This window comes from Diadema antillarum, unplaced genomic scaffold (genome assembly GCF_040938485.1).
Source record: "Diadema antillarum isolate AM-2024a unplaced genomic scaffold, OU_Dant_1.0 scf00000141, whole genome shotgun sequence".
In the NCBI taxonomy this organism is placed as follows: domain Eukaryota; kingdom Metazoa; phylum Echinodermata; class Echinoidea; order Diadematoida; family Diadematidae; genus Diadema; species Diadema antillarum.
This window is the reverse complement of record NW_027271030.1, coordinates 55228-71348: the sequence shown is the minus strand read 5'-3', so window position 1 is coordinate 71348 and position 16121 is coordinate 55228. Positions and strand designations below refer to the sequence as shown.

Sequence of the window (16121 nt, the reverse complement as noted above, 5' to 3'; positions counted from 1 at the left end):
TGAGGCAATAGAAACCTCTTGATCCAGGATATCATTAATTTGAATATTATAAAAGAAAAAAGTGTCTAGTTAACACTATGCTTGTAACCTAACCAATAACTTAATTCTGCAATCTGGTTTAACTGGGAAATCTACCTAGATAACTCTAACAACCTACCATAATGTGTAGATTCCCGCTTAACTCAGAAGTAGAGTGTGCTCTGAACAAGACCGGTTTCCCTGCTTGGGAATCAGATGTTAGTAGCTCAAGACTGAGGTACTGGTTGGATGGGGAGTAGAGTGGCTGTGCATACATGTAGGCCCTTGGCTGTGTCAATTGGTATCCTGTATTAGACGGGTTGGGCTGATATCGCGGAGAAATCGCCTGTTGTGACGACAAAGTAGGCCAAATAAGTTGTTAAAGTAAGTAGATGTACAACATGTTTCGTGTAATTATCGTCCGTTGTGTTAAAACACTATGAAAGGAATCGGATATCATTAACTTCATGACATTTATTCCAATGAGACAGTCGTTAGATCTAACGAGACCAGCATATTGAACAAGAAATAAAAGTCTCTTTTGATTTATATTCATTTTTTGAGAAAAGCTCACTCATCATCAGTATCGACACAGGGCACATGTCAATGTCCTGCGGCAAGACCTTCAACTGCTGTCAAAAGCAGCATTCCTCTTATTTCCTTCCTTTGTGCTTTTCTTCCTTTCCGTTTTTGTTTCTTGCCTTTTTCTTCTTCCGTCTCTCTCCCGTCTTGTTCTTCTTCCTTCTCATGACAGTATTGTCTTTGCTCTTGTTGTTCTTGTTCTTGTTCTTCTTTGCCAGTTCAGCCTAGCGCAGACAATGTGAGACGTGACCGCCTGCTGTCATCAGCGATGATAACATCCATTGGAGAAAAGAGAATACTTAATGTATTCTAATGACAGACATCCAGTAAAGTGATTTTAAAGATTTTTTTTTTTCTAGAAGGCTATGGATGTGTCGAAAATTTAATTCACTATATGCATTATTATCACCATGGCGAGTGTAAATGTCTATATCTTCTTGGGAAGTCATGTTAGAAATCAAAGGAACACTCACTTTAGTTGGTATACCTACCGTACAACTCAAACTCGCGCTCTGGCTAAACGTTGCTGGAATCTTCTCCGCTGGAATGCCAAACTTGGCAATCCCGTCTGAGCCACTTGTGACTTTGATTGTCACGTTGAGGCTAACACAAGATATTTCCACATTTTCTCCTTCCCGTGGAGATTGGTCCGGGGCTGTTACTGAAATCTGAAATGTAACCATATTCAGATAAGTAACTGATTTTAGACAGATCTTAGTGATTAACATTATTCTGTGTGGACGAGTAGTTAAAAGGGTAAGCCTAAATGCGATAGAAAATAGGAGAACGTCGAAGTAAAATATGATTTCTAAATAACCGCGAAGGCATGAAGATATCGCCGCGGACTCATGTTGTAATGGTTGAAAAACACATTGCAAAAGCAAAATGAAATTAAACAGGGCAAAGAATGACACGTGCACTAATGATAACATCCTTCCCCTACATTGATTTTAACATTTTTCCTCATGGTAACTCGGAAATTGGTGTCTCCTTAGAAAACAAACGACCCCCCCCCCCCCAAAAAAAAACACAACAACAACAAACAAACAAACAAACAAAACCAAGCAAACAAAAAACAAACAAAAACAAAAACAAAAACAAAAACAAAAACAAAAACAAACAAACAAACAAACAAACATTATAACTTATAAAAACCAAATGATATGTACTGATTGTGCCCTGCGATAATTCCCCAAGTAATACAAACGTGGAGCCTCATGAACACAGGCTATAGGGAGTGCCGCAGTATTCAAACCAATACAGCTCAACTGGTGAAGTTGAAATACTGCGAACCCACCCTTCCGAAGAATGGAACACCCGGCTTGTAATATCTGTCAGTGAAGAATGCAAGGTTCAGCGGAGATCTCGCTAGCTGGCCAAATGTCTCTTGCTTCCTGATTGTTTCGCCTACATCAAAGATCAAATGAAATCAAAGTCATGTACGGACTGTAAACTACGAATCTTGGTCTCACATAGAATTACAGCCAACTGTCATTCACTTACTTGCTCAACACCAACCTTAAAATCATGAACGGAACAAAGAGTCAGAAATACTTTAAGGCTTTTTACTGTGAACGCGTTCTATTACTTAAAAAAAAAATCCACAATATGCTAGTACGAAGAAGAACAAATTCGACGATGTTTTATACTGTATAGCACACCCCTGAATCCTCTGTGAGAATCGTAAAGAAAAGAAATACACACCAATAACACATTGGTATGTTTGATGAGCCGAAACAACGCCCTTTCCTTTTTCATTCTCTTCATGTTGTTGTTTTTTAATCAAATATGTGTGTGTCGGGGGGGGGGGGAGGGTTGGATATGTGCATCCCCTTTAACTACACCTCATGCATCTCGAACCTTTTTTTTCTTCACTTCAAACAAAAAGCATATCCCTCCCAAGCACGCACGACAAATCATATACGACAATCAGAAACATACCGAAGTATGATATAAAGGGCCCACAAACATTATGCCAGAGAAATTGTGTCCTCTATATTACAACACAGCAAGAACGGTTACGACGCATTCAACTCACCAGTGGCAATTTCTGTGAATACCGCATTGACTTCCAGGCGAGAAAACTGTGAGTAATCCAGAGCCAAAGTCGTGAGGTTGACTTTGATTACTCCACAACCATCGACATTCTATGACAGAACAGAAAGTTAAGGTCATAATACAATAAACTTTATGAAACCAAAGCTGATAGGCCTACACAATATACATCGTACAATCATACTCATAGTACGGAAAACGTGGGTCAACATGCATGGAAGTTAACTTTCTTTTAGCAATCATCACAGTTTTTTTTTTTATTTAACAAAACACGCAAACATAAACAGTATATAGAGACTGGATTTGTTAAAAGTCGTGAATTTGGGATATAAATGGTTAATCTCAAAGTTACCACAAAGCCACTTGACGCTGAATGATATCTATTCTATACGTACCGATAAGGAAAAGGTCAACTCAGGTGGATCCTCTATTTGTATTGGCCTTCTCCAGTAGTAAAATCTATTCTTTGCGGTGACATTAGCTTGAAGCTCTCCATGAACAGGCTGGCCGTGCGTGTAACTGAAACGGTTTGATAATGAAGCATTCAATTTCAGAATGAATATCTTGCGACATGCAGATCAACCAACCGATTTGATTCATTTTCTTTTTAACGTAAAGTTTGCTTCATTGCACTTTGAAAGTGGTTACTCGGTAATCCACGCAAAAGGATAACCCAATAAATGCCTCTGATGTTTTTAGAGAATAACTTATTTTGTCGGTGTTTGATGTAATCAGGCTCAAAACATTGTAAAGTGTAAATTTTAATTTTGCCTTAAAAGCCTGGAATCTTTGAAGGAATTGGCATGAATAAAAAAGTACATTCTACGACGGAGTCACATCTTTCATATGAGAATAAATGTCCAACAAAAAAGACAAAAGAAATGAAATGCATCCCCGCTTACACAAAATTCTAATTCATTATAATCAAATAACCTAAAATTTTGGATATGACATCATCCCCATTTTAAGGACAAGTTCACCTTCATATACATGTGAATTGAGATGATGCAGCAATATAAGTAGAACACGTAAGTGAAAGTTTGAGGAAAAGTTAATAATCCTTTCAGAAATTCTGATGTGTCTAAAGTTTCTGTGCCGTGTCACTGATGGATGAGAAGACTACGATAGTTGATGATGTCACATGCGTGGAACGATATAACAAAAATATAAAGAGAATTCCACAAAATTTCATTTTTTGAAAAAAAATACACATAATATATGGTATCATTATTTAACTTGCAACTGATATATGTTAATTGTATAATATCATTCCCCCTGCCTTTTGAAAGTGGCAAGTCATGTGCGGTTTTATTTTGCGAGAAAATTGAAAATATGTTGAAATTTCGTTATACAATGTACTTTCTTTATATCGTTGTACACACATGACATCACAGGTTGTTGTAGTCTTCACATCCAGCGATCACGGAAATGAAACTTCAAAAATTCATTAGTTTTGAACGGATTGTCCAATTTTACTCAAACTTTCACTAATGTGTTCTACTAATATTGATGCCTTCTCTCAATCCACATGTTAATGAAGGTGAAATTGTCCTTTAAACGAAGATAGCAAAGCTGATTCCATCTATCAAAAGATTGTGACAATATTCTTCTTGACTTCTTTTTGGAGAAAAATGTTCTCTCACGAACTGAAAAAAAAAGAATAAGCACGCATACTCGGGTGAAAAAGCATTTTCCCAATTAGGCTAGGGTACATCAGTAGCGTATCTAGGGAGGGGGGGGGGGGGGCAAGGGAGGCACGTGCCCCGGGCGCCACTCCTTGGGGCGCAAAAAACGAAAAAAAAAAACAACGAAGAAGAAGAAGAAGGAAAAAAAAAAACTCGCCCGGAAAAAAAAGGGGGGCAGAAAACCAAATCAAACAAGATAAAAACAAAACATGATGATGACGCGGACAAAATGACAATGTTTATTGTGTTCACATAAGAATTCGATGTTCTGTCAGCTGAAATACAAAAATTTTCGGCTAGCTCGCTGCGTTTGCTCGCCAAAATTTATATAAATAAAGAAGGTAAGAACAAAACGTGATGATGACGCGGACAAAATGACAATGTCTATTGTGTTCACACATGTTATTTCATTTAGCAGGCAAAATGTTTCACGGAGCAGCGGCTGCAATTTCTTTCGCTCTGAAGCGATCGCCACTTGGATCAAAAGAAGGCGCCAACGGTTTCGAACATACGGGGGGGGGGCGCAAAAAAATCAAGCACGATAAGAACAAAACGTAATGATGACGCGGAAATATGCAAATTTCGGCTCACTATCTCGTACAATTTAGAGTATTTTTCATAAGTCCACAGTTTGTTGGTATAAATCGTTATCTATAAGGCCATCACTATATCTTGATTAGGATTGTAAGATTAAATAAGCAAAAAATGACAAGAATTTAATGTTTTGTAAGCTGAAATACAAAAATTTTCGGCTCACTCGCTGCGCTCGCTCGCCAAAATTTATCCAAAAAAAAGAAGAAGAAGAAAATAAGAACAAAACGTCACGATGACGCGCACAAAATGACATTGTCTATATTGTGTTAACACATGTAATTTTATCTTAAGCAGGAAAAATGTTACACGGAGCAGCGGCTGCAATTTCATTCGTTCTAAATCGATCGCCGATTGGATCAAGAGAGGACGCCAACGGTTTCGAACATATGGGGGGGGGGCGAAAAAAAAACAAATCAAAAAAGATAAGAACAAAACGTAATGATGACGCGGTAATATACAAATTTCGGCTCACTCGCTCGTACTAATTTAGAGTACTAGTATTATAAGTCCTCAGTTTGTTGGTACAAATTGTTATCTATAAGGTAGTCAATATATCTTGATTAGAATTGTAAGATTTAATAAGCAAAAAATGACAAGAATTCCATGTTTTGTACTGAAATACAAAAATTTTCGGCTCGCTCGCTGCGCTCGCTCGCCAAGATTTATCAAAAAAGAACAAGAAAAAAGAGATAAGAACAAAACGTGATGATGACGTGGAAATATACAATTAATTTCGGCTAACTCGCGCGTACTAAGTTAGAGTACTTTTAAAATTCCTCATGCAGTTTGTTGGTGTAAATCGTTATCTATAAGGCCGTCACTATATCTTGATTGGAATTGTAAGAGTTGATTAGCAAAAAAAGACAAGAATTCCATGTTTTGTAAGCTGAAATACCAAAATTTTCGGCTCGCTCGCTACGTTCGCTCGCCAAAATTTATCAAAATTCATTACATTTAGATCACCATCAAAAAGACCCCTTTTAAGTGCTTTAAAAAGCATATCATGTGGACTTTGTTTAAAGTCCCTACCGGGATGGGGTTGGGTTTGAACACTTTTTCAGAAATTAGGGGCGCAATTTTCGCGCTTGCCCCGGGCGCCGTTTTCCCTAGATACGCCACTGCTAGGGTAGGTTAGGTTTGCTCTACTTTCATACCCAATGTCTCTTGTTTTTGCTTGCTTTTATATTGTTGATGATATTGCAGCATTAGTATGATATTACGACTTACTGTTTAGGTAACATTTGATTACTGTCTGTTGCTTTAATGTAAGTTGATATGGAAAACCAAAAATAAGTAAATGAAATAAATGAAGAAAATGCATCTTGACATTTATGTTTCTAATAACTTGGGATAAAAACAAAACAGTTCTATGCCGCGATTGTTTCTTGTTCTTGTAACTCATGCAAAATGTCGCTGATGATGCATGTAAAAACTTTCATAAGTATCGGCATGCGACCGCGAATGTCTGTGTGTGTTTGTGCTGATGATATGTGCTGAAAACAATTGCGTATAGGAGTACTGCCATAGAAAAGTGTTACATGTATGTCTATATTTGTGAGAATATGTACTCCGATGTTAGGTTAAGATTCTATCCTTCCTTTTCTTTGCAGTCTTTTCAATCACAAGGTTGCAAAAATCTGAAGATAGTTATGATTTTTATTCTGATGAAGATTTTATCTCTTTTAGTTGTTTGTTTTTTCTGTTACTGCAGCCAACCTGGCTTTGTATGATGATAATCTTTGTTATGATGGGATCTTTTGTTTGTATTCTTTTGTTTTATCTCAGGACCTTGATAGAAAACAGCTCATGCTGTTCAAGCCATCCTGAACAAATACGTTTTGCAAAATGAAATTATATCAAATCAAATCTCGTGAATAGATACTGTATCCCTTCCTTTATGTAAACTGTTCTCACAGACTCAATACCAGGTTAAGCATGATTCAAATTTACAACAGGTGATGCGGTCTGTGTAAAGAAAATAGTTACATTAAAACCACTGGTCTTACCTTCCGCAAATGCTGACATTAATCTCCGTGTCAGAAATAAGAAGGTATGAGGGTCCGTTGATGCTCACTTCGAACCTAGGAAGAACTGGAAACGCGTGTGCCAGGGAATGGACAGTTAGAAGCCGTGTGCAAAGAATGGACAGTTAGAAGCTTGACGAGCAAATCCAATACAGCATCGAGCTTATTTATTTTGGATACCTCCTAAAAATCCTTTAAAAGTTTGATTCGCAAACATTTCTTCGACAATGGGACTTTAAATACTATAAAGTAAGTAGTAATTATCTCAAATAAACTTTTCCACAGAGTTTAAAAAATATCTCTTGGGAAGTACATAGTAATGCAGTTTACACAATTTCATAAATCATCAGAAAAAGTGTTATTAACATTACGACCATAAAAATAGTATTTTATCATTTGCTATATCTTCGTGACACAGATAACTCTTTTCTGTAAGTTTCCCCCCGTAATATTCCACGTTTAGGCCTATTATACCCATTGCTCCTCCCAGCTGATGAATATCTTGCGCGAGTACGCGTACCTACTTGGTAACATTTCATCACCATACAAGGACTGGACCTTTGAGGTATACAGTTTATGTATACATGATAATAATAATGATGTCAGTGTGGACGTGTGGAATTCTCAAGGCCACTATCATGACAGTGGCGCGACCTTAATGTATCATTTTAGATTTCGTTATTATAATTATCATTATCATTGTTATTAATACATATATATATATATATATATATATATATAAATGCAATTGTGGAATACTTGAGCAACAGTTTCTCTTTTTATCATGATTTTTTTTTCAAGGTGAAAAAAAATTAAGAGATTCGTAAAACGGCTGACGTAATACTGAGCGATATGTAAAGATAGATATGCCAGTACAGTGATCTCTGAATCGACATACCTTGCAGTCTTGCTGCATGATATCACTATTATTCAATATAACTATACGAGGTCATTAATTTGAATACGATGCGTAGAGAGGCTTTTATAACATGAATAGAGCTGGCATTTTCAATTAGCAAAAGATTTATAATGAGTTTTGTTTCTACAAAATTCGCTTTCCGAAAGTATAACCATCTTTAATCAATATTGTTAAGATCGACAAGACATATTTATATTGGAACCATTTGACAGTGCTGGAGCCTATATACGTACAGGCTCCAGGGGGTCTCGTGCTTGTTCTCGTACTTTCGACCAGTATAAATGAGTTTATTATCATAATATCATGCACCAGTTATCGTTGTTTTAAAACATTTTCAAAAATACCCTATAAATATAATGCAAAAAAAGAAGAAGAAAATCCAGCAAGAGCAGGACGTTTGTACTCAGTTATATACAAACATAGATCATATCATGTTCTTTTTGACCCTGCTTGATATTACCGAATTCGTCCACCCTAAACGTCTGTTGGGTTAATTCGTTGCCCCTCCAAGCCTTGATGGTGTAGACACCAAGCTGTGGTTCGTCCGGCAGCTCGTGTTCAAGATCGATCAAACCATCTTGAGTAGCGACGTTTTTCCATTCATTAATGCGTTGACGGGACACCGATTCAATTACAACCAGGTCAAACTGAAATCAATAGTATATATAATTGTGTCAAAGTAAAATCCCGGTATTAAACTGTCGTGCACTCAAAACATGTAACAGAGCAAAACTGATCACTACTAATGATCAACTGCTAAATAACCTCGTCCTGAAACAGGCTAGCAGTGGTTCATATGAACAGTGACTAATGACTTTGCCTGTATTAGAACTCCGACAGTGTCAATCCCTTATCGAGTGTCCAGGATAAATAACGTAAAGGTGTTAATTCCACCAGTGCCGATGGGTCGTCAGCAGCACACCAGCGATCACCAGTGTTTCAGCCATTTAAGTAATGGACACCTCCCATTGGCTGGCCGGGGGAATGCCTAGACAGCAGCCCGTGGCATCTAAAAACACTCGGCACCAATAACATCTCTTTCACTCCAAATTGCCAACAAGCACTCTACACCCCCTATTCTCACCGCCCCATGCCTTCCCAACAATACATGCAGATCCTGTCTCCGCTGCTCCACAAATCCTCTTAATCCACCTTTCCCCTTCCGTACCACCTACCCCCCCCCCCTCCCGGCTGTCGCTCTGACCCACCTCCTCACTGATCGTCCAGCAAATCCCCTGCATCCCACTTCCACAGTATGCACCTCTGCTCTCCACCCCTCCTCTCACACTCCTCTCTCAACTCAGCATACCTATCTAACTTTCTTATCCTGACCGCATCCATTCTCGTTCCCGATGGCACAGTCAGCTCCACCATTGTTACCCTGTGCACAGACCTATAGCCACCAGCACCATGTCCGACCGCATGGGCAGTCACCACCATCCTCCTCTGGCACTGTACCTACGATTACCCTCGTCCACGCGCACCTCCCAATCATCCCCCACTGCTAGCATCCCTCCAACATCATCACCTTGGCCCTTCCTTCTCGCGCTGCATCTCACCCCCTCCTTCACAATACGGATTCCCCTCACCCTACGGGCGCCATTCTTCCTTCTCGGTTCTACTGCAACCCTTCCTATTCCCGTCATCTCCTTCTACACTAACTTGGCTGTGCCTCTATGTATAGGCATGCAATATTCCTCCACATGCTGACAGAATGTGCTCTAGCGAGTCCTTTGCCTTCTTGCAAACCCTACATCCATCGTCCTCCAAAACGCCCTATCTCTTTAGATTTACAGGTGTAGGTAAAACATCAAAGGTGGAACTGATCATGAAGCCCACCGCTCCAGAGGACATTTATCCTCACTCATTCCACGATACCTTCCTCTACTCCATCCATTCCCATCAAGTCCAAGCCCCCTGTACTCCCTATTGTACAGCCTTGGAAAAGCTGTACTCCTCCTGCTTCTCCTTGACCGCCTCCATCACCAAATCCCTCGTACCTCCATGCCTTGCTTGCTGTAATACCTCACACCCTGATGAAACCCGACCCGTCTGGTCCTTTGACTCCCTCATCATCATCATCATCACTACTGATGTCATAGGCAATTGCAGCTTCCTTGATGTGTAAAAGAATGCCAGATCTGTTAGCATTCTCGGAACGCCTAACCGGTATAGTACCAATTCATCTTCTGTTGCGTCCGCTCAACTCTGGACATTGTCACCTCGTACATCAGCAGAAACCTGAGGCATATCCCTCCCCCCAATCCGAAACCTCCTTGCGACCACCTTCCCCCTCCGCAATGACACGGAGCGGATCTTCTTGGCCTTGAACTTCATCCGTGTTCAGGCCTCTAACTCCTCTAATCTGTACATACTATCTTCATTGCCAGACACAATGGTGAGGTAATCCATGAAAGCCCTAACTGAAGGCACAACTACCTCTGCAGCCAGCGTCAACCCCTCAATTCTCGAAGCCACAACAGGGTCAACACCTCCATGCCTAGAACAAACAGCAGCGGTGAGACTGAACAAACCATGGGGATGCCTATCTCTAACTCCTACCACTCCGTCGCGAAAGTCGTGAATCTCATCCTGAACTAGCTATAGTAGTTTTGCACCATCACTTGAATCACCCTAGGAACACAGAAACACTACAGAGCAAAACTGAGGTAACTGTGAGGTACTGATCCATATGCATTAGCAAGGTCCAACCAGATAACATCCACATCATTCTTCTCACGTTTGCACCTCTGAATTAACTCCCAAATCATCTGGACGTTCTCCGTGTACCAGGGAATCCTGAGATCCCTGCCTGCTGGACAAAGGTATCCACAATTCCACAAAATCTGTCAACCGCCTCGCTAAGACACTACAAAGGATCTTACCATCCACGTTAGGAAGCGAAATTGGTCTAAACTGACCAATGCCCTTGGCGTTCTATTCTTTTTAGGATATACACCCCCTCCGCGGCTCCTACCACAGCACCCTAAGGATCCGCCGCATCACCCTTCGGACATCTGGACGATACTTAAATAACTTGTAGGATAAGCCATTCTGCCCTGCTGTACTTCCAGCTCGGGCGTTCCTAACTATCGCCTTAACCTCCCACAACTTCAATGCACTCAAACCAAAGCTGACCGCTGGCTCTCGTGGCTTCAACAGCACTGGCACCCCAACAAAAGGCTCCTTTCGCCTTTCATCACAATAATTATGTGAACCTCAGATGCTTCTCCAGTTCCTCCTTTGACACCTCCACAGCCTCTTTGTGAACTTGTGTGGATTCCTATAAAACTCCCTCCTCTCCCTCTTCCTCCTCTTCTGCTTCTTACACTGATATTCGGCTCTCCTCACATCCGCGTTCCTCTTCTGCAGGTCCTCATGCAGGCCCTTCAGACTAGCTCTCTCACCTTAAAGCTTAGCTTTCCAGAGAACCAAAGCAGCAATGAGTAGAACACATCAATGAAAGTTTGAGGAAGATTGGACAATCGATTCAAAAGTTATGAATTTTATACATTCTATTGATCAAATGATGTAAGCTCTGATTCATCCAGGTAACGAACAATAAAGGTACAAAATTAAATCAATTCATCTGGACTTACTGTATTAATTCCGAGAACGGTTTCACGTCCGATCCTGGACGCTTCAGCAGCTCGTCCGATTTTATGGGAGGAAGGCGTCGTTGCCGATTCAGAATTAAAGCAGTAAGTCCAGATGAATTGATTTAATTTTGTACCTTTACATTTTATTGACCTAAATACTAACATAATGTTAAGGAATTAAAGTGATTTCCCTGCTTTCTAAAAGAGGTTAGTCAAGTGCTCTTTCATTATACTTCTTTTTTTCCGGATCGATGCGCTTAGAAACATCAGTATTAAGCGCTATATGAATTTTATTCATTATCATTATCATTATCCTGAAAATACATGGCATTTTTATATATTTTCTACATATGGTTATTAATGACGCGTAGCAGTCCCCTTATCAAGCGATGGTGGCACCGAATTAAAAAAAAAATATATATAAGATATGATTAGATTTTTCTTATTTTCATCAAATTTTCACTGATGTGCTTTACTAATATTACTGCATTCACTCAAACCACATTAACATGTTGGCTTTCCATTCCCTTAATGTAAACATTAATCAAAACATATGACAGATGAATATAGATTATATTACATCTGGTTAAAAAAAAAGAGGGAAATCTAATCCTGAAGTTATTCACTTCTACAATTCAATGAAATGAGTTGTTATTAAAAATCCAAGACTACTATCAAAGTACTCAATGAATTCTTTCGACTAATCAACATCTGGAATGAAAACATTTATCTTTAATTGTTGGGACCGATGAACCCGTTCTCTGAAAACCAAAATTAACATAACAGACGCAGTTATTGTTCGAAATGACTCTGATTATAAGAATTAGTGCAACATTCTAGCGGAAGTCTTTGGGGTAATACAAGCAAAGTGTCTTTTCAACAGAAAATAAAAATCGTAGGTTGAGCAACATCTCTACATCCTGTTAATATCCTATAACTCCCTGAAATGTATCTTTATAATGATAAGACTCGGGTAAAAATGATGACATTAACGCAAGTCTCATTAACATTATTAGCAATTAATCACTACTCCATCTGAATACAAAAACATCACCCCTTCTTTACCCTTTTTTAAGCCATTGTTGGTAAATGGATGTTGGTCATCTCTCTCTCTCTCTCTCTCTCTCTCTCTCTATATATATATATATATATAAATATATATATATATATATATATACATATATACATTTATACACACACAGTATGTATATACACATCCATATATTGGGGTTCGGAAACAAAGTTCTGTTTTTAGTATGTTTATTTCTTCGGTGTTACAAACGGTTGTTTTGTACTGGATTGCGATGATAATCATACAGAAAAAAAAATAAATCAGTTGAGAGTTCACAACAAAATAAAATGTGATTTCTCTCTTTCTCTCTCTTTTGTCTATGTCGTTACGGTTGTTGAGTAGCGGAGCTTTGTAAAAGCTTGTTGAAAAAAAAAAAACAGGCACACAAATGCGACTGTAGTACATGTACTGTAGATGATCAGCTAAGCATGTCAAATACACACGCACACACACACAAAGAAAATTAAGATAGAGAAAGAAAAGAAAACAAAAGGCACTCACTGCTTGATTCACGGTCTTGAGTTCATCATTCAAGGTTAAAGCGCGGAATCTCACTGAAATCCAAATCCACACGATTAAAGGGTACAGACATATCTTGTAATCATGTAAAGGTTTGATTTCATCATGCTTTTATTATGAAGAGAATATTGGGAAATATAATGCTTTAGAGTTCATTGACTTGCTGACCGATTTTGTTCACCAAAAAAAAAAATAAATAAAAAACCGCTTTCGAGTATATAAAAAACGATGGAAATATAAAATTCAAGATTTGACTCTAAAAACAAAATGCCGTTTTAATATCTAATGATTGAAAATGGAAATCAGAAGAAACAAAACGGTCATTGTCAACAATGCAGTTGAAGCTACATGCTACCATCATTATGATATTATGTGAGAGACATAAAGACTGAGGCTTAAGGTTTCAGCGGCAACCTCAAGTGAAAAAAGAAGTTGTCAAGATCAAAAGTTACCAGGCGTGGGCGATGATTATAAACAGATGAGACTTATAGTACAGAGCGTCCTGTTAAAAAGAAGAAGGGAACGGTATCTTGCTTTCTGAGAGTAAACATTATGCTTGAGAACTATTGCTTTCTTTAATTGAAGAAGGTCTTCACTGCCAACTGCACGTTTTCTTTTCATTATTGTCATTCCTTTGAGCATGGACATGAAAAACCCACCGACAGCTAAACTGGCGCCTATAGCAATGGGTAACAAGAGTCATTGTTTATGCAGTTATTCAGTTATTTAGGAAATAAATCCGAGTATGAAAGTAACGTACCATGCAAAAGGTTTATCCGTATTCTATCAGAAATTTTGTCTGTTTATGAAAGTGTATATTAGAAGTAGCGTTCGACAAGTTTGCAAAAATGTGTTTTAATGTACACGTATTCTTCCCCTAGATCGGAATGGTGCAAACGTATCTTGCAGCAATTTTGCTTCCACCATTTCAAATTCAGCTGTACTGATTAACACTGACTATCCACCAATTCCACCGCAAGGTCACCCCTGCTTGCTATCAGAGATTAGGACACAGAGATTAATAGAGAAAAACAAATGCGCCAACAGACAGGGAGAGCAAGGTTGCAAATCAATGAAACACACACCGTATTCATGACGAAAAACTTTACGTGCGATTGTATTTTCTTCTTACCTATTTGGCCTGGTTTATAAATCGGCTTGTCGGTTTGGATGAATGTTTGTCGCACTTTTTGGGCTTGGAGTGATACAAGTTTAGACTCGGTAACTTCATAACCGTCTTCGTTCAAGTCCTGGTGTCCGTGGCGGCGAAGCTGTATCCTGACTGTCACCACTACCTGACGACTGTCTAGCTCTGAGTCAGGAAGCTGTAGAGTAATAAAACGGAAAAGTAGTTTAATGTGTAGTGTCCCTACTTCCATATAGTCCAGACAATTATAGTCGATCACTTCTTTATACCAGTGTGTGACAAACGCCCAAATACTTAATAGTATACTAAATAGATAATAAGCCCCATAAGACATTTTCCTCTCTATAATATCTCTTGATTTTAATCAAATAAGCTTTGAACGCACCTGAATTCTACTTTGGTTCTCCTTCCTTTATTTCATGTTTTACTGTTTATCTTTATGATTGTTTTATTGAAATGTATTTTCATCATATTATATCACATTCTATCGGAAACTATTTGACAGCTTTCGAAAGTCATATATGACCTATATATGCATTTGGCATCTAAATGTATAGAAAGTAAGCGAGATTTCAGTGACATGTGACCTAAGATTTTAATCTGTCACCACAATCCTGTCTGGAATTTACATAAATTGCACAAAAATGTGACGGGACATCGCGGGATCTTATTGCGTTTAGAAATCATTTCACAATTCATTTAGCAGGGTGGTGCACGGCGCCCCCCCCCTTCCCTCATCTTCTTTTAGTTACTGATTATTATTGTACTTTATCTTTATAATGTCTGGTTGAGTAACGTTAAACCCTCTTGTGTATACCGGTAATTTCAGGTAGTATAGTCACATGTTCTGTTCACATACTTGTTTGATGATAAGTACATATAAATTTGTACATTTTGTCAAAAACAATGAAAATGCATGTCAGAGTGATTTAGGTACATTATAAACAAAATTACAACCATGATTACCAAAGAGAATTCAAGTTAGACAAAGTCTGTGGAATAATTTACTGTTATGAAATGAAACATACCTCGTATCACTTCACAGCTTTCATGGGACGAAAAGAAGTTTGCGAAAAAATAATCCCGATGGAATCCCATTTTTTTTTTGCTCAACTTTTCCACAAAACATAATTTTGTGACATTTCAATACACCTTTATACATTATATTATACAGGCAATAAGCTGTCCGAGATTTGATTGATTCTAGATGTAAGTAGTTATGTCCATGGTGATACTTAAATCTCGTTTAACATTGAATTTGAAATGATTTATCTTTTATGACATAAATGTCATAAAATTGAACTCGTGCATGTAACTGGTACTTTACAAGACGTTTTAAAATTGAGTATGAATATAAAAAAAAGTATAAAAAGAGGTAGCTATGAATTCACGTTATCCATCATGTACCTTCATAAAAAAACAGTCCTTGGTACCATCCAATCGCCTGACCCCAGACTGCCAATAATTCGAGCCGTTAGGAAAAAGAAGGCTGACCCTGAATTCCAAGATTCCTGATCGTTTCTTCAGTAGAAGACAGAGCTTCTCATTGCTACCCACATAAATGAGCTTAGGAATCGCGAGCAGATAGGAGAACTTCTCGTTGAATAGACGTTCTCGTACCACATCGGATCTTAGGGGGATGCAATAAAAATGCATTATTATCCATTACACATTCATCATCGGATGAAATAGATAGAGGACTAACGAGTATTTATTTGAAAGATTGTCCTCGAAGTATCCAAAGAGGGAGAAGGAGGGAGAGAGAGAGAGAGAAAGAGGACGAAACAGTAAGGTTATTGCGCGTTAAAACAATTGTCACAAGTCCACGTGTATAAAAAATTTGCATTGGAATTCGGGGGGGGGGGGGGGGCTTGATATAAGACCTGTAAATGCACCAGTCCTATTCG

At 38.5% G+C, this 16121-nt stretch overlaps 1 protein-coding gene across 1 annotated transcript in view; it reads right to left on the bottom strand.

The window, feature by feature from the left end:
• Positions 1 to 15870, bottom strand: part of LOC139721251 (ovostatin-like) — a 51396-nt gene extending 35526 nt beyond the window's left edge. Inside the window, exons 1-10 of the mRNA XM_071632573.1 lie at positions 15664 to 15870; positions 14200 to 14392; positions 13050 to 13102; positions 8338 to 8524; positions 6941 to 7025; positions 3051 to 3174; positions 2639 to 2747; positions 1898 to 2007; positions 1092 to 1268; positions 720 to 824 (exon numbers count right to left, since the gene is read on the bottom strand). Of these exons, the coding sequence (XP_071488674.1) occupies positions 720 to 824; positions 1092 to 1268; positions 1898 to 2007; positions 2639 to 2747; positions 3051 to 3174; positions 6941 to 7025; positions 8338 to 8524; positions 13050 to 13102; positions 14200 to 14392; positions 15664 to 15870 (1350 nt within the window). The remainder of the gene's footprint in view (positions 1 to 719; positions 825 to 1091; positions 1269 to 1897; positions 2008 to 2638; positions 2748 to 3050; positions 3175 to 6940; positions 7026 to 8337; positions 8525 to 13049; positions 13103 to 14199; positions 14393 to 15663) is intronic.
• Between the last annotated feature and the right edge of the window lie 251 nt (positions 15871 to 16121).